The following is a 26,017-nucleotide window of genomic DNA, read 5'->3' as shown; positions in this document are numbered from 1 at the left end:
GGAACTGATCTGAAGTAAGAAGAAGTGGGGATGGCGTCGTTTGCAATAGAGTTGGATTGGGTTGCCATTGTAAGACGCAACGTTTTGGCATTTATAAGCCAAAACGGTGCGGTCTTTTTTAAAGAAGCTGTTAGTCTTATTTCAGTTGTTATACGCAGCGTTTTTGGACTCTTAAAGGCCAAAATAGGACATTCCTTTTAGTAAACATTTTACCTTTTATTTCAGTTGTAAGACACAGCATTTTGGTTATAACCAAAACGGTGCGTCCTGTCATTCACAGTGACTAGCAGGTAATATTAGTCTAGCTTGCAAGTTAGTTAGAGTTTTCTGTATTTGGGTAAGGACGAGACCTGAGTGGAGGGGATTCCGATGTTGAGTGAATTCATAGCTATCGTTTGTTGCAAGAGGAAGGGAATACCTCGAATGAGTTCTAACGTAGCAATTTCGAATATCACTGCAGTTCTTCATACTCATTTCCATTGTTTCAATTCATCGAATATCTGTAGTGCACCTTGTTGCTAGTGTATTGCAGCAAAACTCCATTCCCACCTCTTCCATTATACATTCTATTAAGAATTACAGTAAGGACATATAATGGTCTTCATATGTAATGATTAGTTTGAAAAAATTATAATAATTAATTTAAAAAAATTGTAATAATTAGTTTAAAAATTTTGTATTTAAATTATATTTTAAAAAAATAAAATAAAATGAGATGAAATAATATCAAAATTTTGGAATGACATCTATTTTCAATTGAAGTCCGAATTTGTTGCCCAGAACTTCCCTTCGGGCTTCCCCTCCTTCCTCTTTTCTTTTCCCCTATCTCCCCCCTGGTGCCGTCTCCCTCTGTCCTTCTCCCGATTTCTCTCTCGCCTCTGTGCCAAGCCACCGGCCACCGGCCACCGTGAAGGGCAATAACAAATCTGCACCACGAGCACGCCACCGATTCCACCACGTCGACCACCACACTCATGGTAGTAGACTCTCTCTCTCGATTTCTCCCTCCGTTTCTCCCATCTCTCAGCCGCCACAGAAAACCACCATCACACGACGCCACAACCAAGCCCCTTTCCGTCGAGCACCACCCCTTGTTAAGACTCCTCTTGTAAATAATGTTGTAATAAGGAAATGGAAGACAGTTGTTGTGATGAATAAACTGAGTTGCACACAAGATGTTTGATAAAATGAGAAAGAGAATCACAATAAGGAAGAATGATAAAAATAGCTACGCCTTGAGGTATTCAAGGTCCCCAATTCCTCCCAAAGAAAATACAAACGTTTTCTGCAATAATCTTCAAGATGCCCTCATCGTGCCATTTCTGGCTTACATATGGAGGTAGCCTATGACTAACAAAACTCATGAAAATGCAACATGTGGACAGGAAAAATAGAATGGAAAATAACAAATTGCAACATACGAGCAACTATTGATCTAAACGGCAAGCTATAGACGACTCGCAGTTCAGCTTCCTTTATTGGCTTTCAAAATGGTGCGGGTTGTTTAATTGGGATCATAACAAATTCCCTCCCTTTAAAGAACCTTGTCCTCAAGGTTGTGATATTGATGTAACTCTATAGTATTGGCTAGCAAGTGCAGATTGTAGTGATGATCTTCTTATCACAAACCCAAGCGCACAACCCAACTATTAAATCTCCTTGCATTGCCTGAAGATAACCCAAATAGTGACTGGAAGCTTCCTGTTCTTGCTATCCAAAAACAACACATAGCAACTTGAGACTTGAAGATAATTGTTGAACCACCCTTTTCGATCCCTTGGCAGCAACCATCTTTGCAACACTAGATCCCAGCCATTAAATGGCCAACCATGGTATGACACTGCAAGTAGCCGCCTTCATCAATCCGCCCTTCTGCAAATACTTGGCCTCAAGTGTCGAGAAAGCAAAAATGAACCCAACACTCAACATTTCTACCACATCATTTCCCTTTCCTCTATCAAATGGCCACAAGATTTGTTTCTTTATCCAATGGTACTTCCAGACTTTTAGCAGATTTATTCCTTCCCACCTCAGAACATCCCTAAGTGTCCATATTTGAAACATTTGAGGTGCAATATTTTCCCCTTCATCCAATTTAACTATACTCTTTGAAAGATACTATTGCCGCTCGACAACTAGCCAACAAAAAACCAACAAACACACACTTTCAAAATCAGCCGATGAAACGGCACAATTGAGCTTGTAGACAATAAGGTTGAGTCCATAAGGTTCAAATATGAGTACTAGGGCAGGGTTGAACCCATGATTGGCATTGGGTTCCAATTTAAATTAACTTTTCAAAGAATCAAAGCAAATAACCTGCAATATGGGGAGTGTCAGTTCCTGCTCTTGAGAAGTTTCTTGAATTCCATTTGTCAAGCGATTTTGAATCCAGGTTCTCAAAAGGATAACACCACGAATCCCAACTTCACTCAAAGGTCCCTTGACTTCATAAATTTCAGACCCAGTGCATGTCTCAACAACATCAGTTGTAGCCACCTGACCACCAAGAGTCGTGCATGTCATATCAAAAAAATGCTCCTTAGTCATGAGAAGGTTTTCATTAGGAACGTATTGGGCAAATCCAAGAGCTGTTGTACCACGAGGCACAATTTTCACTTTCAACAATAGTTTTGCATATTCTAAAAACCAGCCTGCAACAGCATGACCCGATTCATGGTAGGCAACAGTGCAGCGTTCCAGCTTGCTTATCACCTTATTCTTTTTCTCCTGACCACCAATGATCCTATCTATAGCTGCGTCAAAATCTCCCATTGTGACCTGTGTTCCCTCATTCCTTGCAGTAACTAGAGCAGCTTCATTACACACATTTGCAATGTCTGCACCGGCAATTCCTGGTGTGAGGGCTGCTATCCTCTGAGAGTAATATGATGGCCCGTGTTCATGTTTAATTCTTTTCAAGTCAATCTGAAATATTTGGTCATTGCCTTTAATATCAGGTTTATCAATGGTAATTTGGCGATCAAATCGGCTAGGCCTCAAAAGAGCTTTGTCTAAAATATTAGGTCTATTGGTTCTAGCAAGCACAACTCCAGAAGTGGTTCCAAAGTTCATCCACGAGATCCCCCGAAACAAAAGCAAGGCTCTGGCCGAATCACACCCAACTCTTCGTGACATTTTATCAAGCAACGGAGTCGTGATCACTGCCTCTTTCACACAAAGCACCCAGACAACATCAACTCTTTTATACAATCCTCTCACGGCTTGTGGAGAAAAACTTTGATGTGATGTAGGTAACGAGGCAGCGTATACAGAGTGGATATCAACATCCCGAATCACTGATAGGCCAGAAGCCACAGCTCCCTTTGACACATCCAGTCCCAAATCCTTCAATGCTTTCATCGTGTCAATGAAAGCTCCCCAGCAATCTCTTAGGCTAAGTTGTACAATTGTTGCATCAGAATCTAACTCTTGATCTATCAGAACTATTAACACAGGGACATAATCGGTCTCACGATCAAACTTCAATGAGGTTGAATCAACTGTATTCAAACCATCAGTAGATGCATGCAAAATTTTCTTCTTTCTCCAAAAAGCAAGTGCGTGTTGTGAGCACTTATAGCAAACCGGTAAGACTATAAGTGGCTCTCATGGCGAGAGTTGTGGAATGAACCCGAGACCAGAACCCTTAGTAGCTATCCCCTTCGTTTTGCCGCTAGAGTATAGATCTGACCCCATCACCGTGCGGTGCTCGAGCTTCCCACTCTCGATCTGGACCTCCACCTATCGTGGAGGATGGAGCACCCATTGTTGAGTTTCGTTGGCTCTCATCATCCCTCTGTCGTCCCATCCTCTGCAGTTTTGAGAGAGTGTGTGAATGCCAAGGTCAAAAATCCACAGTCTAGCACGAAAAGCCTGAGTTCTTTGGGGGAAAATCCTTACAGGAAGAGCTCGATGATAATCTCCATCTTGATGAACATCACCCCTGATTTCACACTTAATAATATCAAGAAGCGGTCGCGAGTTTCGATCCTCTAAAAATTGAGAATTTAATTGCGGCGTTGGATTTCTAAGAACTGAAGGAAGAGAAATTTCTTTGGGATAAATGTCTGTGGACAATGCCACAAATTCCTCCATTGCCACTGGATTTTCTAAGTCCTCCTCCCTTTCTAAGGAATCTTTTTCTTCCTCCTTCCCTGGAATGGTGGTGTGGACGATTGCTTCCACAAGAATATTTTCCTGTTTTGCTGTATCTTTTGTGCTTTCCTCTATAGACTCTATTGCCTCTTCTTCATCCTTCTGGTCGTGCCACTGTACGAGAGATTCCTACACCCTCTTGGGATTTTGTTGTATCTTGTCTAGTATTTTAGTCATATGCTCTAATTTTTCCAAAATCTTTTCCAACAACAACAATTATTGTTCATTTAGTCGTACCACACCCATGAAGAATCAGTGGCTCTGGATACCAATTGTTAAGACCCCTCTTGTAAATAATGTTGTAATAAGGAAATGAAAGATAGTTGTTGTGATGAATAAACTGAGTTGCACACAAGATGTTTGACAAAATGAGAAAGAGAATCACGATAAGGAAGAATGATAAAAATAGCTACGCCTTGAGGTATTCAAGATCCCCAATTCCTCTAAAAGAAAATACAAACGTTTTCTGCAATAATCTTCAAGATGCCCTCATTGTGCCATTTCTGGCTTACATATGGAGGTAGCCCATGACTAACAGAACTCATGAAAATGCAACAAGTGGACAGGAAAAATAGAATGGAAAATAACAAATTGCAACATACGACCAACTATTGATCTGAACGGCAAGCTGTAGATGACTCGCAGTTCAGCTTCCTTTATTGGCTTTCAAAACGGTGCGGGTTGTTTAATTGGGATCATAAGACCCCTCGCCGTCCAGAAAAAAGCAAGCCCCACATCGTTTTTCTCTGCCTCTACTCTGCACTGCCTCTGGCCCCGTGCCACCGTGCTCTACCAGGCCGTCGTCGAGCTCCTTTGCCGTCGGTAAGTGCTTCTCTCCGTCCGTTCCTTTTCCCTCTCTGTCTTTGTTCGCCTTTTCTCTCGCTAACCCGCTGTTGTCCCCCTCTCCAGTACCACCACTGTTCCTCCGTAAGCGCAAGCCGAGCACCACCCAGCTGAAGTCCAGCAGCGCAGCCACGTCTCAGCCACCAAAATCCCATTATCGAGCGCAGCACCACCACAGGTTCCTCCACGCAAGGCCCACTGCCCAACACTGCTCAGCCCACCTCAGACCACTGAAGCCATAAGCCAACCCACTTCAGCCGCACGCTTCCCTCGCTGCTCAGTCCCTTAAGTTGTGGTATAAATTCTACTCTGTCTCAAGGAGTATTATGTTATGTAGTGTATATGGATGTTGCTGGTGTTGTGTTTGAGTATAGGCAGATTTATATTTATATATATTGACTATATTGGTTGTGATAGAATGAGAAGAAGTGAGGTGTGGTTAGGATTGAAATGGATTTGTAAGTGAAGCATGGAGATTGTGAATTATGGGGTTGTGTTGGTTGTTCTATGTGGAGTTAATTGGACTTTGGATTGAATATATGTGCTGTATGTATTGTTTTTTTTTATATGTATGAGGTAAATTTTATTGATACGAATGAAATAAACATATTTATATGTGTTGTATGTATTGTCAAGAAGTTGATTGGTTGAATATAGTAATTGTGAAGGTTGGGTTTGTGTGGAGCCGTGAATGAAATTATTAATCTTTGTATATTGTAATTGTGTTGGATTGATGTACATGGGCAGCAAATATGTTAGTATGTGTTATAATTTGAGTTGGGTGTATGGAAGGATGGAAGGATGGAATAAAATGATATGAATTTGGTACTAAATATTGAAGTGATATTTTGCTTTGGGTTGTATAACTAGTTTTGGGTGTGTATGAAGCTTATTAAGCTATAGGATTTTAATTGTGTTGGTGTATGTTGAGTTAAGTATGCAAGAATTTATGATATGGACAGATTGTGTCAAACTGGTTTTCTTGCGTTTTATGTTGTATGAGATATATATGATGTACAGTTGTAAGATGGTAAAATTTTGGAGTTGTATGAATGCTATTAAGTAGCATAAAAATTGTATAAGGATACTCTTGGAAGAATTGGACAGATTTGTTGTATTGAATATGTTGGTTATGATTAATTATGAGGAAGTGATATATTGATTAGGAGCTTGTTATGGAGTATGTGTTTTTGTTGGATGGTAATTTGGAAACATGTATGTATTGTCAAGAGGCTTATAAATTGAGTAAAGTGTTTGTAAATGTTGGTTGGACATATTTGATTATGTTGGGTGTGCTATGCATGAACAATGGATCGTGTGATGGATTTAGGTTGGACTCAAGTGATAAATGAATAGAGTGTGCATCTTGGTGTTTGTAGTATTCATTGGACAGATTTAACGGTTATTCTTTAAATTCAATTGTATTTGATGATCGAGTATAGAAGTGGTTTGTAATTACATGATTTAGCTTAGTTTGGACTATGCTACATGATTGAACTGTATTGAGATGTTGGCTATGAATGTATGGAGTTTGGATTGAGATGGCGTATCTTGAAGTGTTGGGATTAAATGATGGAGTTGTAGGGTTTGAAAAGCATGATGATGATGTTGGTTTCTAAATGGACAGATTTGTACATATTATATGTATTGAGTATGGATGGACCTTGTTAAAACAAATTATTGGTTTAAATGGATTATATGTTGATCTTAGGTGATAAAAATAGTAGAAAATTGATTGATTGCATATATTAGACAAATTTGTGTACTTGAGTGTATTATGTATGGATGGCGTTTGTAAAAACAAGTGGATTCTTAAATGGATTGTATATTTAAAGGGGTATGACACATGTGTATGTTTGGTGGATTGTATATGTATGTTTGGTTTGGATTGTGTAATAGGTTTGTAGGTGAGGAAGTGAATGGGAACTTAAGTTGATGTTAAATTGGATTGTATGCGTATGGAGGATGGGTATTGTATTTATAGTTTGGATCTAATGGTGAAGTGGGACTAATTTGTAAAGCTTGTCGAGTGATGTTTTGGAGGTTAAAGTGAAGCATATGAGCTCACTTTATTAGTTAGAAAATGAAGTTAGACTTTGAGGTTCATGATTTAGGCTTAGGATTTATGGAAAATGATTATACTAGGATTGAATGGTGACTTGTACAAGTGTAATGAAAGGGAAGTTATGAACACCAAGAAGTGTAAGTTTGCACAATTAGGAATATTATGAAGAAGTATGCAAGTAAATAGTTGAAGGAGATTTTTGGAGGATGACTAGTCTAAATGGAGGAAGTTTAAGCAAGGAACAAATTGGAGGTTAAGGCCATGTGGAAGAGAATGCACTAAGAGTTAGGAGCAGTTTTATTATACAAGTTCTAAGTTTAAGTTTCATATGTAAATGAAAAAGGGAATGACGTAAGGTTATGTATGAATGTAGGTTGCCATCTGACACGCTCATGAATGGACTGCATGAAATGAAAATGGCATAGAGTCTAGGTAAGTATTATGTTCATATATAACACAGTTAAGAACTTCTCTCTATTCTCTCTCTGTACACTCTTTCATTTTTTTTCTCGTAAGTTGGCTTGCGATGTTGTTCATGGGCATTTGATTGAGTGTTTCTTGCACGTATGGGAAGGGAAATGGGTATGTTGAATGCTATTATTTCAAACTTAAGGTATTTGAGGTAGTAAGCGATATACGATGGGTGCACATTACTGAAAGAGGGTGGAAGTTTGTGAAAAACTTCACTTGGAGTTAGTCCCGGCACGTTGGTTCACCAAAGCGTTGGAGGCTTGCCTGAAGGTGGGGAGAAGGGAGTTTTATACAACACATTGGAAAGGAGACATGGGCTTCATAGCCCGAAGGTATTCCAACTCCCAAGGGGCATTCATGGCTTTTGGTGGAATACAAATAGGGGGTCGCCGAAATTGTATTCTCATTCTTGAAGATAGATATGGTAGGGGGATGGAGAAAACTGGTGGAGGTTTTGAGGGAGGTTGGTAGAGAAGGCCATTTTGTTGGGTCAGCACCACCAGCGACGATGGCAGCCCCGTATCAACCTTCTGCCCTATCGTACATGGAGGCTCTGTAGAAACCAAGGTTAGACTGTGCTCGAGGACCTGTTAGGCTGGGTGCTAGCTTTGGCTTGCGAGGTGGTGTCGCCGTCTTTGTAGGGGCTCAGCGTAGTGGGGATGTTGGCAGGGGATGTTGGCAAGGGAGTTGTTGGTCTTAATAAGGAAAGTTTGCTTCAGGCTCTGTTAGAGATGCAATCTCAAATATATGAGTTGCAGAGTAATATTCAAGGGATGATACGGTGCGTTGAGGAAGTCAAGGGGGTGGGGATGGGCTTGGGTCAGGGGGATGGGCTCAACAGAGGGATTCATAGGGGAAAGTTGGGCCAGAAACTTTCTAAAGGGTTGTATGTCTGATCTAGTGGGTGGGCTGGGCTTGGTTTAAAGCCTGAAACGGGTATGGAAGGCTAAGGCCTGAGCTGTAGATTTCGGGAGTTTTGGCATATTGGGAGGCTTGGGTGAGTCTGGCACGACGGCACCACCACTTGACCCGATGGTCTCAGAGGTTGCACATAAAATCTCACTGGTCATCGGTGACTCATCTAGTGGTGTGTCGGAGACGTCGTTGTCGCTGGAGGTGGAAGAGGGAGAAATCGTTGATCGTGAAGTCGATAAGGGGAAGGTGAGTGAAGTGGTTTGTAATCCGTTTGTGTCTGTGGCTCCTTTGGCTAATGAAGTGCATTCTTGATGGACCCAGTTTCTTTGTTACTCAAACCCCTTCATCCAGTTGATCTTCTGCACCCCGAGATGAACATTTGCTCTGTTTCGACATTTTCTGGAGATTTACAACAGGAGGCTTCTTCTGAACGGGATGTGGTTGAGGCCACTTTATAGTTGGAATTATATGAGGGGGAAACCTTTGATGAGGATGCATGTAGCCCGATCCCTATATGCACTCTCCCGTCTCTTGCTTCAACCAAAAGTGCCTCAGATTGGGTTTTAAAAAAGGTTGAAGATTTACAGGCATGTATGGGGATATCTTGTGAAGGGTTTGAGAAGCAGTTTAAGGCTCTTCTTGTTGCCATTGAAGCAGGAAGACCTACGGCTTTGAAGTCGGTAGCCAAAAAGGATAGGGAGTTGAGACATTTAAAATGCTCCATTAATTATGATAATAAGGAGGGAAGTGTGGGGACGGACAGGTTAAAAGGGAGGGGATCTTGGTCATCAAATGAAGCCTAAAATCCTTTCTTGGAATGTAAGGGGGATTAATGATCAAAAGAATAAGGTCATGATCATTTAGACCGTTACAAACAATGGTTCCCGCCCATAAAAGCAACGACTTAAAGAAGAAAAGTTTTAGTTCCTCCATTGTTCTCTCACAATCTTCAAAGTTTCTTGCATTTCTTTTCCTCCAGATATACCAACACATACAAATAGTAACCATACGCCAAATGGCCGCCACCTGTGAGTTACGCTGAATGCCTCGCAACTTGCAAGGAAGTCCACCAATCTAAGAGGCATGACCCATGACAAATCGACTTGTGAAAAAATCATCCCACATGACCCTGGCCACCTCACAATGTAGAAGCAAATGATCTACTAATTCCCTATGCTTCTTACACATACAACACCAATCCAACACAATTACCCGGCGCTTCCTCAGATCATTTGTAGTCAGGATCTTGTCCAAACAAAAACAGCCGCTTTTGGAGGAGCTTTCGTCTGCCATATACTCTTCCACGGGAACATGGTCAATCTAGGACTCGTTAGAGCTTGGTAAAATTATCTAACAGTGAAGTTGCCTTTCTTAGAATGACTCCAGTGCATCTTATCCTCGATGTCCCCTGGCATAGCATACTTACTGAATACAATGTCGCAAAGAACTCTAAAATAATCTCCACCTCCCAATCTTGGGCTGTCCTAATGAAGTCAATATTTCATTGAGGGGGGCCATTTGAAAGGACCAAAAGATCGGCGATCACTGCATCCTTTTCTCTTGCGAGCTCGAAAATAGCAAGAAAGGTGTCTTGAAGGCTATGGTCACCACACCATTTATCATACCAAAATTTGAAGCGAGAATCATCACCCACCACAATATGTTCATGTCCTCGAAAGGTCTCTCAATGTCCTCTTATATATTTCCATAACCCCACTCCATATGTGCCTCGTATCTCATTTGGAGTCTATAACCGACTTCCATAGGGCCTCCCTTTCGAGTTGGTACCTCCACCCTCCACCCTCCACCCTCCACATAGGCACAATAATCCTATTGAGGTACTTCATTCCGATACCAATGTGCTTCACACCCCTGATGAGATTCAAGATCACAGTGCAGTATTATGAAGATCTTCTAACCGAGATAGAGGAGTGGCATCCTAAGTTGGATGGTCTGAATTTTGACCAGCTGGATTTTTGTGCAGTCAGCTGGTTAGAGAGTCCTTTGAAGAAAACGAGGTGCATCAGGTGGTGAATGGAATGTGTGAAGATAAAACTCCGGGCCCGGATGGCTTCTCCATGGCTTTTTTCAAGAATGTTGGGATATAGTAAAAGTAGAAGTTATGCAGGTATTTCAAGATTTCCATTCTTGTCAGAAGTTTGAGAAGTCCATAAATGCTACATCCATTGTTTTCATCCTTAAGATAGCCGGTGCTCGTGAGTCGAAGGATTTCCATCCTATTAGTTTGATAGGTGAGATCTATAAAATTATATCGAAAGTGTTAGCTAATCCTATGAGCATGGTGATGGATAAAATTATTTCTAAACCTCAAAACGCTTTAGTTAAGGGACGACAAATTTTGGACTCGGTTCTAATTGCTAATGAGTGTTTGGACAGCCATATGAGGATTGGTATTCCGGGGGTTCTTTGCAAGCTTGATATCGAAAAGGCATACGACCACGTGTGCTGGGATTTTCTCTTTTATATGCGAAGAAGATGTGGTTTTAAGAATAGATGGTGTGGATGGGTTAGACATTGTGTTTCGAGTGCTCGGTTCTCTGTTTTAGTTAATGGCAACTCTTGTGGTTTTTTTCAGAGTTCAAGGGGTCTGAGACAAGGGGATCCGTTGTCCCCTTTCCTTTTTGTTTTAGTGATGGCAGCATTGAGTTGTATGGTGGAGGCTGTTGTAGGGGGTTTCTTTCTGGTTTTTCGGTGGGTAATATAACAATGGTACTACTTCAAACTCCCATTTATTATTTGCGGATGATACTCTTATGTTTTGTGATGCTGACAGTGGACAGATTCAAGTTTTAAGGGCTATCTTATTGTGTTTTAAATTTGTCTCGAGCCTCAAGGTGAATTTGGGCAAGTCAGAATTGGTATCGGTGGGAGATGTGAGGAATATTAACCTTTTAGCGGATTTGTTGGGCGGCAAAGTTGCTTCTCTTCCAATGAAATATCTTGGGCTTCCATTGGGGGTGTCGTTTAAAGTAAAGAACATATGGGATGGTGTTGTAGAAAAGATTGAGAAAAGACTGTCCGGTTGGAAGCGTCTATATTTATCAAAAGGGGGAAAACTAACCCTCATTAAAAGCACAATTTCCAACCTTCCCACTTATTATCTTTCCTTATTCCCTTTACCAATTTTAGTGGCAAACCGGATTGAGAAATTGTTTAGAGCATTCTTATGGGGTGGCATCGGAGAGGAGAATAAATTCCACCTCGTGAGTTAGCATAGGGTGTGCTGCTCAATTGCGAATGGAAGCCTGGGAGTGCGAAATTTGAGTAATTTTAATATGGCATTGTTAGGGAAGTGGCTATGGAGGTATCAAATGGAAGGGGACTCATTGTGGAGAGAGGTTATTGATCGAAAGTAAGAAGGTGATTGGGGATGGTGCTCTAAGGAGGGTAGGGGATCTATGGTGTGTGTTTATGGAAATATATTAGAAAGGGGTGGGACAGTTTTGTAAAACATAATAATTTTGAGGTTGGAGAGGGTGCATGAATTTGTTTTTGGTTTGATGAATGGTGTGGCGAGAGTGCCCTTCATTCTATCTTCCCGGCTGTTTTCAGCTTGGCTGGAAATTAGCAAGCCGCTGTTTCAAAGATGTTGAGCCGTGCTAATGGGTCTGTGCAGTGGAATGTTACTTTCATCAGAAATGTACAGGATTGGGAACTTAATGAGATTGCAGATTTTTTCAGTTTCTTGTATTCTTTGAAATTAGGAGGAAATGAGAGGGATCGAATGTTGTGGAAACACACGGGGAGTAAAAAGTTTTTGTTAAATCTTATTATAAGGTGTTGCATGGCCAACAACAATTCCCTTTTCCGTGGAAGAGTATTTGGAGGGCTTTTGTGCCGTCTAAAATTGCTTTTTTCACTTGGACAGCTACACTTGGGAAGATTTTGACGACTGTCAATTTGAGGAAACGTGGCATGGTTGTTGTGGAGTGGTGTTTCATGTGTAAGAAAAATGGTGAATCGATTGATCATTTACTCTTACATTGTGAGGTGGCTAGGGAGTTATGGGTTGGGGTTCTTAGTAGAGTTGGGTTGAGTTGGGTTATGCCAATGAGAGTGGTGGATTTACTAGCATGCTAGAATAGGCGGCACAAAAGCTCTCAGTTGGCAGCGGCGTGGAGGATGATTCCTTTGTATATTATGTGGTGTCTATGGATGAAAGGAACAAGCGGTGCTTCAACGACATAGAGTGAATTGTTGAGGATATCTGGAAATTGTTTGTCTTCTTTGCTACAGTGGGAAATGTTTTGAGGAATGAAAATCTTTTTAAAAGAAAAAAAATCTTACATTGTAATGTTTTCAAAGAAAAGAAAATGTTTTATGTAAAGTATGTATATAAATGAGAAATGCATGAATGAAACTTATGTTAATATATTTTTACAGTATGAAGTAATGCTCATTGAGTATTTGTCTCATTTTGTTTTTATGTGTGCCCCACCCAGGAATAAAATCAGGATGAAGCATTAGGACGGACACGGCCCAAGGAAAAAGTGAGAGAAGCCTAGGCATTTTATGTAATATATGAAATCATATTTTGTAAAAAGACTTGTATTTTAATTTAATGAATTCTGCTGCAAAACTCTCTCTTAGATTTATAAATGCAAGTCTTAAATTTTAATTCTAGAATCTTTTATATCCTAGAAAGGGAAGGAAAAAGTTTTAAAAAGTTCACTAATTCCTGTCTCGTTTTCTAAAATTATTTTTGAAAGACCCACTACAAGGGCGGGCGTTACAAATTGCTTCATGCACTTTTATATTTTGTTTTTGCTTTTCCTACCACCTTCAAGTACTCCTTGTTAATAGGTTTTTTTCTATCCCTCTATCTTCATATACAGTTCCTCTATTGCATGATCTTGATCTTGGTATTCTTTCGCTGTGACAGTGATCAAACTCATGCCCAATATTTTCTTACCATCAATCGTTTGCACTCAAAGAAGAATGGGGGTAGATGGAGAGTGGGGAGTGAAAGAGAAAATGAAGATGAAGCTGGTTGTGGAGATTTAGGCCTCGTTTGTTTTTGCAAATGAGATGAGATAAGTTGAGATTAAAGTTAAAAGTTGAATAAAATATTGTTAGAATATATTTTTTTAATATTATTTGTTTAGAGATTTGAAAAAGTTTAATTGTTTATTTTATTTTATATAAGAATTTGGAAAAGTTGTAATGAGATGAGATGAGTTGAGGAGTTGTGAAAACAAACAAAGCCTTATGGTTGTCGATAGTGCTAGAGATTTCTGGTTGTTAATAGTTCTGGAGATTTCTGGTTGTTATTGGTTGGTTTGATTTGAATAAAGGGTGTTTCTGTCTAATTCGATTTGTTGTAGGGCTATTTTACTCCATTCAGATATGTAGCAAAGGCATTTTAATGTAACCCAATAACGGTAGTAGCGATATTCTGGTCAAATCAGTATCTGTAACAGAGATATTTCTATCTAATATGAGATCTATAGAGGGTTACTTTAATTCAAATCATCACATAAATTTCTACTGAGTAGGGTCTACACTTGCTGTTTTATCTTATCTTAAATAGATTTTGGTCATCATAATTATATTAATTTCGTAAATTTGGAGGCAATTCCTTCTTTATCACATGTATAGATATTTGTTGTCTTTATTGTTTTCTAAGCACGTTAATTTATTTATTTCGGTGTATTTATTTTGCAGAAAATCCATTTGGTGAAACTCACCGAGAAGTTTGGGCTTGTGAGGATTTCAATCAATGTCGATATATGCTGATGTTGTATTGTATTCAAATAGTTGTCTGAATCAATTAATGCCCACACGTTTCCCATTTTGAGCATTTCATCTTGATTCTTGAGTGTGGCCCTAGCCATAAAGCCCTTATCACTGATTCTTCAATTGCAAGATTGATATGTTACCGAAAGCCTTCGCTTTGGTTAAATTATTATTTTCATCGCACCATTTGCTCTCATTTCCCAGGGAATCAGTTTCAAAACCTCTGCTGGTCTTCACGACTGCCACATATTCGACAAAAAGTCCAACCCAGGTTGAAAGGGTAGAAGTTGTAGACCACCCAAAAAACTCCATTGATGTTCTAAGGAAATGGGGTTGTAGTGATGATAATATATCGAAGATAATTGTCCGCCACCCTTATTTACGCCAGGCCGACATTGCCGACCTTCAATCCAAACTTAACATGCTCAGTGGCTTGGGTATTGGAGCTCATGATCTTTTGAAGATGATCAATTGTCGCTCCAGGTTTCTAAGTTGTCGAATAAATCATTGCTTTGATGAGCGGCTTGAATTTTTTATGACATTGTTTGAGTCAAGGGAAGTGCTTGCTAAAGCTATTGTTAGGGACCCTTCACTCTTAACGTATGACTTCAATAACATGATCAAGCCTGCTATTGCACTGTATCAAGAGGTGGGTGTTAGTAGAAAGGACTTGATTCCTATGCTCCTTTCCCGGCCCACCATGATACCTCGAACTTCATTTGATGAAGAGAAAATGGAATATATTCGCAAAACTGGGATTTCCAAGGATTCCAAGATGTATAAATATGTTGTTACAATCATCGGCATCTCACGCCACGAAACAATCCGTCAAAAGGTGGGAAATTTTGAAAAGTTCGGGTTTTCAGATGATGAAATCTTCAATCTCTTTGGGAGATCCCCCCTTATGTTGACACTATCAGTTGATAAGGTACAGAGGAACATGACTTTCGTTTTGGGCACGATGAAGCTTCCTGCCAGTGTGGTCCTTCAGTATCCATTTCTATTGTACTCTAGCTTGGATACTGTGTTAAAGCCACGAGTCCTTCTTGCAGGGAAGATAGATGACATGGGTCTTGATTCGCAGATTAAGGGACCCACAATGCTTAGGGCACTGAGGATGACGGAGATGAGGTTTCTAAAGGTGTTTGTCAAGTGTCACCCGAAAGATGTTGCTGATGAATTGTTAGAGTTCTACAAATGCGCCAAAGGGATCAAGCGATTGGCAGAAGCCTCAAAGAAAGACATTCGCTTGGGATTCCCATTTTGAAGTTTTGTTCACCGGCTGCACTGTTTTTAGCCACTGGAATCCATGTTAGTATACTTTCCTGTCTCATTTGTATTTTATAATACGAGAGCTTTTGACACACAGCAGCTCTCTCTCTGTCTCTGTCTCTCTCTCTGTGATTGCACCTGATGTGCAGACTTTGATTATTGCAGTTAAGGTATTCTTTAGGGCCGGTCTCTTTGCAGAACTCTGTTTGAACATGCAGAACTTGACCCAATTGGTCCAATATAATTACCATTTTTTTATAAGAATGCACTGGAAGTTGATTTTAGTTTTTATAGTTGATATTATTTACAGTTTTGGACGGTCGTAATCGATTTAAGCAAATGCTTGTCGTATATTTCATACAAGCTGGGAAGCAGGTAATTAACCGCTATGAATCTTCCTGTTTGAAGACAACGATCAAGTCATCTTAAGTTGAAAGCAGTTTACTTATTTCTATTGATTTTTTTTTTTCTTTGAGTAAAACTAATAATTTCATGCATTAGGAAATATACAATTCGTTAGGTACAATGGATTGAACATATAATGGAGCATCCTCCATGTGTACAGGAAAATAAGATAAAGACAATGCTGAGTTGGCTAGAGAATGAGCTGCAACATTAGCATCCCTTTTGGCATGAATAACATGAGCTGAACGAAATTGTTTCAGAGTACTCTTAGCATTGTCAATTAATTGTCCATGTGAGCATAAATTCTGATTAGGATCATTCAAACCATTAACCACCTGTCAACAGTCAACTCCAAATATCACCTTACCCAGTCCTATTTCTTGGCAAAACTTCATAGCTTCCAACACACCAAAAGTTTCTGCAGCAACTGGTTCCAATTGGATTGCCAGAGGTTTTTCTAAAGTAGGCATAACCTTACCTTCAAATTCTCTGATTATAACTCTCGCACCAATTCTATTTGAAACTGACTGAAAGCCACATCCCAATTTGTTTTACAGTGAGCAATATCAGGTGGTAACCATCTGGTCACAGTTCTGGACATTCATTGGGACGACATTCTCATACGCTGGACCACTTTATACAGATCATAAGATTGTTGAGAGGAATTAACTACTTCATTTGGATGTGAAATCTTGATAAGTGATGGTTAGTACGATAATAATGCCTGATCTACACACCATGGCCAAGCTTTGGGGACTTGTTCTCTCTTACCGTGCACATCTTGTTATCCCATTCAGTTATTATTTTCTAGTGGTCTCATGGCCTGGTGAGTCCTATTTTTCCAGGAAGCTCCTATCAAACTATCTTCTACTTCCCTTTGAAATGACTTACGCAAGGATAGTGTTGAACTTGCATCCTTGAACAATAAATTCTAGGGGATGTGCGATGACTTTTCTTTTATCTGTTTCTTTCCAAGTCTATATCATAATTTAAAAAAAAATAGATTGATTATTTGGTCTGTGCAGCCTTTGAGATGCAATATTCTAAACCAAATTTGCCTCTCTGATTCTTTCTCGCCCTTTCCGTATTCTATCTTATGTTTCTGGATACACAGTCTGGCAGGTTAGGAACCTCAAAGGAGATGGTTGGATACATATCTTTAATCCTTGTCAAGTCTGATGAAACAACAGCTCTTATGGCATCGTATTGGTAGGCACTCTTGGTCAATAAATATAAGTAATACTTGATATTAAAAAGTTGTCTTTCTCCAGTTTTATCTATTCGATTGTGCTTTCTTTTGTTCTATCTGTGGTTATTTTGGAGCAGAACTCATAATATAGTCATCATGAGGTCAGGGTGATATTGATGGAAAGCAAGCTTCCATTTAAAATTGTCAGCCAAAATTCAGAAAATTTACCTTATTAACTTCAACAAGGAATACCTTATGATGATGTAGTAGATCTATCATACAGTCTCCCACGATAAGTGTTCTGCTGCTTGGCTTGGTATATATCAAGAATGTAGCTAGTTAAAAATATGATAAAAGGTTTGGTTCAGAACTTGGGCCCGTAGGAGCTTGCATAGACACATTCAGAACTTGAAGGTGTCTACCGTTGGTGTTGGTGTCATGGGCTACACTGGAAACAAGGTTTGGTTCTTTTTCTTATATTATTTCATATTTTATTTTATTTTTACTTTTACTTCTAGATCTGCTTTGTTAATGACTCGGTGCTCTCTAATTTTAATGAATAAATATTTTTGTTCTGTTTTTTTTTTTTAAATAAAAGATAAAAAAAAAAATTGCAAGTATTATAAGGCTATGAAATTCTGGGTCCTTGCTTCCTGCATTTCATGTTTTGATATCCAGCATAATCGTAGTAACCGTTTATTTTGTCTTCAATTTTCAAATGCATCTCTCACTGCACTTATTCTATGTCTTTCAGATTTCAAGAGTGTCGGATTGGTGGATTGCTATATAAATTTTATTTTTTGTTCTTTGTGAAAACAGATTTTTTTTGGAGGTAATAGAATCTCTTGGACTTATATTATGTGATTGGTTAGACTTTGTTTATAATAATAATAAAAAATGACTCGGATTTGAAAACTTTCATTTTGTAGCAGAGTTTTGGTAGGAATGTGTCGGGTTTTGTTGTTTGAGAAGTAAAAATGGAGTCTCTACGATTTATATTCTACTGCTGCTGTTTCACTCCTTAATTTGGGCCTTGTATTTTACCCTCAAATGGCTGGTGTTGTGGTCTCTCTCTCACGTTCCTCCATTCTTGCAAGGTATAGCTTTGCTTTGCTTTTTTCTTTTTATTGGTAATCATGGGTTTTAAAGAAAAATGTAATCCAATAACATTGGAGCACATCTCCATGGACTGTAAAAGGAGAAAGCTCAAGCAGAAAGGACTTGATTTTCTTTACACAGATAAAATATGAATTGTGTATTTTGTGATTAATGGAAGCAGGAATAGTTTCCAGATCATTACATTTTTAATTAACTACATCACCTTGCTCACTGATTCAGGCGGAAAATATGCATCGTGATTGAAGCTTGAGTATTTGGCGATTGGAAAGGGAAATTTCACCAACAAAGGATGTCATTGAAGCTCATGCAGTAACCGATCTCCAATGCGCAGAGGTTCTGTTTAATAGCTGATCATTGCCTTTTTCAATTGTTTTGTTGCATAGTTGTTTGTTTTGACGAAGTTCACAGTTTACAGCAATCAATTATGACAACATACTCTAGGCATTTAATTGATCATGAATTAATTTTCCTTTGGTGTGATTCATTCCACAGATCTGCCCTGTTTGTGGTCATTAGGTTCTCTTTTTATTTATTTATTTATTTATTATTTTATTTGAGAGAGGGGGGTTTCGAACTCCAGATCTCCATTTTAGAGGTTGAGGGTTATGTTAAAAGGCTATAAAATAGCATCATATCACTCTTATAATTCATGGATGATCGATTTTGTTATTGCCCCCGGAGGGGCTGAGATTTGCAGTCATTCTACAAGAAGATTGACAGCAATATTGCTTTATTCGATGGAGAGCTGGCTCTTAAAAAATCGTTGGAAAAGTAAGCCTCCTGCACTTGATGCAAACTGTGTTGACAGGCTCTTAAAGGACTCTAGGTTGTGATTTAAATAAAAGAATGAAGAAGATTGTATATATAGACGTCTTTTTTGTCCGTATTCAAAGTGCCAGTAGCAAAATCACAACCTAAAACCTAAAACCCAAAACTTTGCTTTCAAGTCTAAAACTCAAAACTCTGAAAATTTTAAAGATCTTTCATCTCATCATTACAATTTTTTTAAATTTCCACATAAAATAAAATAAACAATTTAACTTTTTCAAATTCTAAAATAAAAATAATATTAAAAAATATATTCTAATAATATTTTATTCAACTTTTTAACTTTAATTTCAATTCATCTCATCTCTGAAAACAAACAAAACTAAATCAATATTGAATTTTTTCACATGTGATGTAAAGCAATATTTTTGTCGATCTTCCAAGTTACAAGCTGACTTTACACTAGCACATGCATTTGCAAGCAGACAATGGACTATTTTGGGGGATACTGAATCTTCTGATATGCATATTTTCTATGACTTCCCTTTAGCTATAGGATTGTTTGGGTGCATTTCTCGACATTATCTTGATGTATCGTCATTAATTTCAAATCCATTTTGAGGTGCTGCAATCTTCTTACATAAAACCATTAATTTTTATACTCATTTTCTATAATCTCTTTTAATATTCTATTTGAATATAATATGTAAAACTAGTTAATGAGTATTTTGACTTCTTGGCTGCAGGAATTGACAATGGACTATTTGGCTGCGTCTCTCTTCTCTCACTTAAAGTTGCTATTTGGTGTGAGATAAAATCACTAATGGAAGACTGTGCTACTGATTTTATAACTCATTTATTGTAATTTTGTATTTTGTAATGTAATTTATAAATACCAAATAATGTAATATTTAGTGGATTGCATTGTGTGTTGCATGCATGTTATGTGATGAATATTGGATTTTTTTTTTACATTCATTTAGTTAAAAAGGTAATTAGATGCTTCTAGCTTTAGTTATTTTTGACAAAATTTAGTTTTTCATTTTGATATTTTTATTATTATAAAAAATGTTCAATGCATTAGTAATATGCTTTTCAACAAGACTCTTAAAAAAAATTAATAAAATATAGGATTTTTATAAAAAATAAAATAAAATAAAATGTAGTTTTCTATTTTGATGTATTTTTATTATTCTGGAAAATACTCAAATCTTCAATGAGTTAGTATTATGTTTTTTTCAATATGTTTTTTTTTCTTGTAAATAATGAAAAAATAGCAATGTTTTGAATATTGTTTGGTGGCCGTTTCGGTTAAGGCACTGAAATGAAATATTTAGCATCGGTACCATTTCGGGATAATCTATATATAATAAATTAATTATATATGTATAAGTTATATTTCAAAATAACATCAATGCAACCCTTAAAAAGTTAAAACACATATTGACAAAATTCAATAATATTTCTAAGTTCTCAATCTAACTATTTAAAAAAATAATCACTCGTCTTCATCACGTAAATGAAAGTAGGAATTTGATTTTAAGTCCCCGAGAAAAAAAGATTAAAAAAATTTAAGAAAATAGTTTTTAGATGTGAGAATTCGAGTAAAAATTATGAAAAAGATAGAATTTTTACATTAATTACAAAAAAAAAAAATTTGTCCGGTACACCAAAAACTGGTTGGTATTGGTATGGCCGGTATTTGATCCGATACGAGACACATACATTTCTTGTATCAGTCACTACTCTGGTACGCTAAATACCGGTCGGTACGGTATGAAATTCAAAATATTGAAAATAAGCTTTTTATTTATAAAGTAATTATAAAAAATCCTTGTACAATCCGGTATTTGGATTTTCTGGTTTAAAGAATCTGAGTTCATCCAGGTACTAGCCCAGGTGAAAATCCGGATAAACCCAGTTTGGTACTCAAACCGAATTTTAAACCCAGTTTCGAGTAGGGGTAATGGATCCATTTTGGTTTGGTTTTATATATCTTTTAGAATCAAGCCGGTATATACTGGTTTTAAAAATTTAAGAATTAATACCGTACCGATTTACTACCAAAATCAGGACTCCTAGTTTTGGTTCGGTTCGGTTTTACTAATTATCTATGTTAGTAATAATATAATATTTATATATATATATATATTAAACTATTAGTCTATTTATATTATAATATAAGTACATTAGTTTATAATAATTAACACATACTAGTGTATTATTGAATTTAACTATAGTCTATATAAGTTCTAGACTTTTTACGAGTATATATGATTAAATGGGTAAAAATGTATTTAAAAAAAGAATATATATATAATATTATAATTTATCATGTCAAAAATGTATTTATCATTGATATATATATATAAAGTAAGTTTATATTAACAACTTAATATTAATGTTTATATTTAAGATTAAAAATTTATATGTTATATCAAATGTTATATTAAAAATTATAAGATTAATTTTATATTATAAAATTAATATACTTGAATAATAAGATTAAAATTTCATCTTGTATTAATTAGAAATTTAGCATATAATATATATAATATAATATAAAAAATTATAAATATATATTGGTCCTGTTTGGTTTAAACTGGTTTTCAAAATATGAAACAGGTACCGCACTGGTTTAGGACTAGTTTCTATTTTTAAGAACTAGTACTGCACTGAACTGTTTACAAACAGAACTGAACCCACCAGTTTGGTCCGGTCCAATTCAATTGATTTTTCGATTTTTTGTTTTACACCCCAAGTTCCAAGCTAGATATATCCAGGTACTCGGTTCGGAATCAGGGTGAACAATCCTAAAAGAGACAAAATAATGGCATGTTCCTAAATGGAAGCCTTTATGGCTTAAGAAAATTGGCTTTGCAAGAGAAAGAGATCGAAAGTGTAGATCCATATTTCCTCTAAAAAATCAGTGGTTCTAATTTAACACAACACCTAGAAGAAGGGGGAGGGGGGTTTTGAATAGGTGTTTTTCAATTTTACTGGACTATTTAAAAAGGTTGTCAATCAATCAGTTAATCAATATAACAAATCATAGAAAAATAATCAACAGAATGATTTGGTAATGAAGTGAAAACTTATTTGAAGAACATATTTAAAATCTAAAACCACTTCGTGTGTAAGTTGCCACCTAAAATCCATTATAGAAATTTAGTTTGTTACAACCAATTTAGAAACACTCACAAAACCTTTGTAGTATCTAAATCTGGCTTGCAACACCGTGAGCAATCTACTCGATCTCTGCAGGCATGTAGCTCAGGACCGTCTTTTTGTCAGTTTTCTTAAGCCAATCATTACTCAAAAATGTTATAACACAATTTAACTTAGATTGTCACATGAATATGCCAACACACTCATTTTACATTAACACCCTCCTTTAAGAGAAATGCGATGGTAGTAAAATTCTGGATTGATGCAAGCATTAACACCCTCCAACTTGTATTCAAGTTCACAACAGTTCAACAAATTGTGCCTATGGTAACTCTTTCATAGACTTTGTAAATTTTGATTGTCTGAACTTTGTCAGAAAACAAAGTATAAAGAAATAAGTTCAACAACTTAAAAAGGTGTTAATAGTTTCTTATTCTTTCAAGAGAACTATTTTTGTTTTCTATATATGTGACTGCAAGTTGATGGTTTACATGATTTTTTATATAAGTTGGGCGAATATGGAAACTGTGAAGGACTTTGCCTTCAAACATTTGTAAGATCTTCTCTAGGGCTGATCATGGGGTAACTTGAAGTTTAAGGTTAATTTCTATCATTCTGTTTGTTGATTTGTTCTTGCATATTGATGTATCATTTACAGATGAAGTTATATTGAAGTTTCATGGGCATTGCGGATTATAGACATTTCTATGCAATCAAACTAAATTGTGCTTTATTCCCTATTTTCCTTCTTTTTTGGCATAGCATCGTATTACGTTTAACTCTACGTAATTTTCTTACTTTCCAATTATCCTCTCTAGGGTTTCCTACGTAGAGGCGATCTTACTGCCTTAGTGCAGCTGTCTGTTCCTTCCTCTTGTGATCATGGAGGACTCCCTCAATGATCTCTACCAACGCCTCTCATTGACTGAACAAGAAAATGAGGAGGTGGTTGCGGAGCCTGAGAAGTTGGCAGAAACTTTTATGTGTAAGGGCAAATGTTTGATTCTGAAGCTGTTTATTGATCGGCATTTCAACAGGGATGTTTTTAAGAGTACTATGAGGAAAGCATGGCTCCAGGTGAGAGGGGTCCAATTTCGTGATCTTAATTCTTCCCTTCTTCTTGTTGAATTTGAAGATAGTAGGGATAAGGAGAAAGTCCTTCGAGAGGATCCTTGGTCCTTCGATAAGCATCTGGTCCATATGGAGGAGGTTGATGGTAGTAAGCAGGTCCAGCAGATCCAGTTATCGTCGACTAGCTTCTAGATTTGGCTTCATGATTTACCTTTGATGGCTAGGAATGCTTATGTGGGTCGGTTACTGGGGGAGAAGGTTGGGACTGTTGAAGCAGTTGATGTAGATGACGATGAAATTGCATAGGGAGAGTTTTTTAGGGTTCAGGTTAAGTTGTTGGTTGCCAATTCGTTGCTTAGGGGCTCGAAGTTCTCTATTGGGAATGGTGAGTCAGTTTGGGTCCGTTTCTCCTACGAGAGACTCCTAATTTTTGCTACTGGTGTGGTCGGTTGGGGCATAGTCATAAGGAGTGGTCCAGTTTTCAGCACTTTGTTGATTCTACAAGCAAGGCAGTTTTCCCATATGGTATGTGGCTTCGTGCTGGTGGGTATGATGATCGGGGTTCAGCAGACAAACAGAGAGGCAAAGTTCCCGACACACATGTTTTGGTTGCTTCAGGTGGGTTGCAGTTATTTGAGTTGCAAGGAGGACAGCCGCCTGAAGGAGAAGTGCAAGCGGCGGTAAGTGCTGAGGCTGGTCGACCAACTATTCGAATTGTAACGGATGAGGATGATACGCCTGATTTGCAAGAAGGCAGTTTCAAGGAAAGTAAGGAGACTACGGTTGCTGAATTTCAGGGTATGGGGAATGGGAATTCAGTGAGGGTAAAAGTTTAGGGACCATTGACAACGGTCAAGATTTTCAAACGATGCCTATTAGTGCCAATCTTCAGGGCCACGACTTGACAGTTGATGGGCCTGATGGGCTCCTAGAACTAGATGTGAAAACAAAGGAGGGAGTTCATAATGGGCCAGCAAAAACAAAGCCTGATGGGCTCACAAGTAGAAAATGAAAGTGTATGTTGGTTTTTAATAAAACGAAGACATCTCTTTCTTTACTTGAGCAAAGTCCTTCGCTTTAGTTAAAGGGGGCTTCTAAGAAGAGAAAGGGGGTGAGTCCTGAAAGGTTTTTGTATGGAATAACTGCAAAACATGTTCAGATTTCGCATGGCCAGAGGGATGCGACTTTAAAGGATGATTCAGAGGTATTGGCAGTGGCTGGGGTCCAGCACTGCCGACAGCCATGAAGTTATTAAGCTGTAATGCCCGTGGACTTGGGAACCCACGGGGCATTCGGACCCTCTGTGATCTAGTCAAGAGGGAAGGGCCCGATGTCTTGTTCTTGCAGGAGACTCGCTTATCTACTCGAGAATTTGATTCCTGTAAGTATAAGATAGGTTTTACAAATTGTTTAATTGTTAGTTCGATTGGTAGGAAAGGTAGAATTGCTCTTTTATGGCACTGTGATGTTGATTTGTCTATAATCAATTACTCCTTTAATCATATTGATGTTGTTATTAAAGATGTTAATCTGTATGTGGGGCAATGGTTTTTAACTACTGTGTATGGGTTTCCTGAAACACACTTGAGACATCGTAAATGGAGTTTACTTAGATCACTTAGCCATGTGCATGGAGAGGCATGGCTGGTTATTGGAGATTTTAATGAGTTACCTTTTCATCATGAGAAGCAAGGAGGCAAACCTAGGCCTGAGAGGCAATTGTCTAATTTTTGAGAGTTACGAATGTGATGTGAGAGATTTGGGGTTCTCGGGTAATAAGTATACTTGGTGTAATAGGAGAGAGGGTAGCCAGTGCATTAGTGAAAGACTGGATCGATTTTTAGCAAACTCTGGCTGTTGGACCTATTTTCCTAATTTCAAAGTTCATCATGGGGCTGTCTCTTACTCTAATCACTCACCAATTTGGGTAAATTTGGAAGGGGTAGATGTGCCTCCTAGACTTAGAAAAACTTTTCTTTTTAAGGCTATGTGGGTGGGTGAACAAGCCTATGAAGATAATATTATCAAGGGAGTTTGGGATGGATGTTCTAGCCATTCTACTATGGCAAAAGTTGAGGCATTAATTCAGGATTGTGGTAAACAACTGGGGACTTGGAATAGGCATGGCTTTGGACATGTTCAAAGAAGGCTTAATGAAGCTCAGACCAGATTGATGAATTTGCATGAGTAAGATCTTGCAGGGGTTAGTAGAGATGCTATGAATCTAGCAAGAGAGGAGGTTCAGGTTTGGTTGGAAAGAAATGAAGTTATGTGGGTCAACGATCTAAGGCGATGTGGCTTAAAGAGGGGACAATAATACTAGGTATTTTCACATGAAAGCTTTTCAAAGATGGAAGAAAAAAAAGATTGCGAAGATTCAGGATGACTGTGGTTAATGGCAGGAAGGGGGCTGAGAGGGATATGGTCATTCTGAATTATTTTCAGACCCTGTTCACAAGTTCTAATCCAAACGGTTCCTTGGAATTTTTGGAACCTTTAACTGGCAAAGCTTCTACTTAGATGAATATGGAGTTAATTCAAGAATTTCATGCTGAAGAGGTGAAGGTAGCACTATATCAGATGAACCCAACGAAGGCACCGGGCCCTGATGGGATGTCACCGGCCTTTTTTCAGAAATATTGGCACGTGGTTGGCGACTCCATTACAGCAGCAGTTCTTCAAGCTTCAAATTCAAGTGTTTTCCCTAACTTTCTAAACCATACACATATTACACTCATTCTCAAAAAGAAGTATCCCATTAAAGTGAGTGATTATAAGCCGATAAGTTTGTGTAATGTGGTTTACAAACTTATTGC

At 37.9% G+C, this 26,017-nt stretch overlaps 1 protein-coding gene across 14 annotated transcripts in view; it reads left to right on the top strand.

The window, feature by feature from the left end:
* Nucleotides 1–19,903, top strand: part of LOC108984133 — a 134,644-nt gene extending 114,741 nt beyond the window's left edge. The window contains exons 1-10 of one of the 14 annotated variants that reach the window (XR_004800824.1): nucleotides 4,735–4,980; nucleotides 5,068–5,296; nucleotides 14,138–15,137; nucleotides 15,262–15,520; nucleotides 16,444–16,712; nucleotides 17,001–17,534; nucleotides 17,830–17,907; nucleotides 18,008–18,172; nucleotides 18,414–18,527; nucleotides 19,709–19,902. Coding sequence is in view for 2 of the 14 variants with exons in the window: in XM_018955968.2 (XP_018811513.1) it covers nucleotides 14,346–15,476 (1,131 nt within the window). In the remaining 12 variants the exon portion in view is untranslated. The other 13 variants (XR_001994978.2, XR_004800818.1, XR_004800816.1 and 10 more) reach the window with 13 other exon arrangements.
* Nucleotides 19,904–26,017: the final 6,114 nt, after the last annotated feature.

Source organism: Juglans regia, chromosome 2, assembly GCF_001411555.2.
Source record: "Juglans regia cultivar Chandler chromosome 2, Walnut 2.0, whole genome shotgun sequence".
Taxonomy (NCBI): domain Eukaryota; kingdom Viridiplantae; phylum Streptophyta; class Magnoliopsida; order Fagales; family Juglandaceae; genus Juglans; species Juglans regia.
The sequence above is the reverse complement of the archived record's forward strand: the minus strand, read 5'-3'. Positions and strand labels throughout refer to the sequence as shown.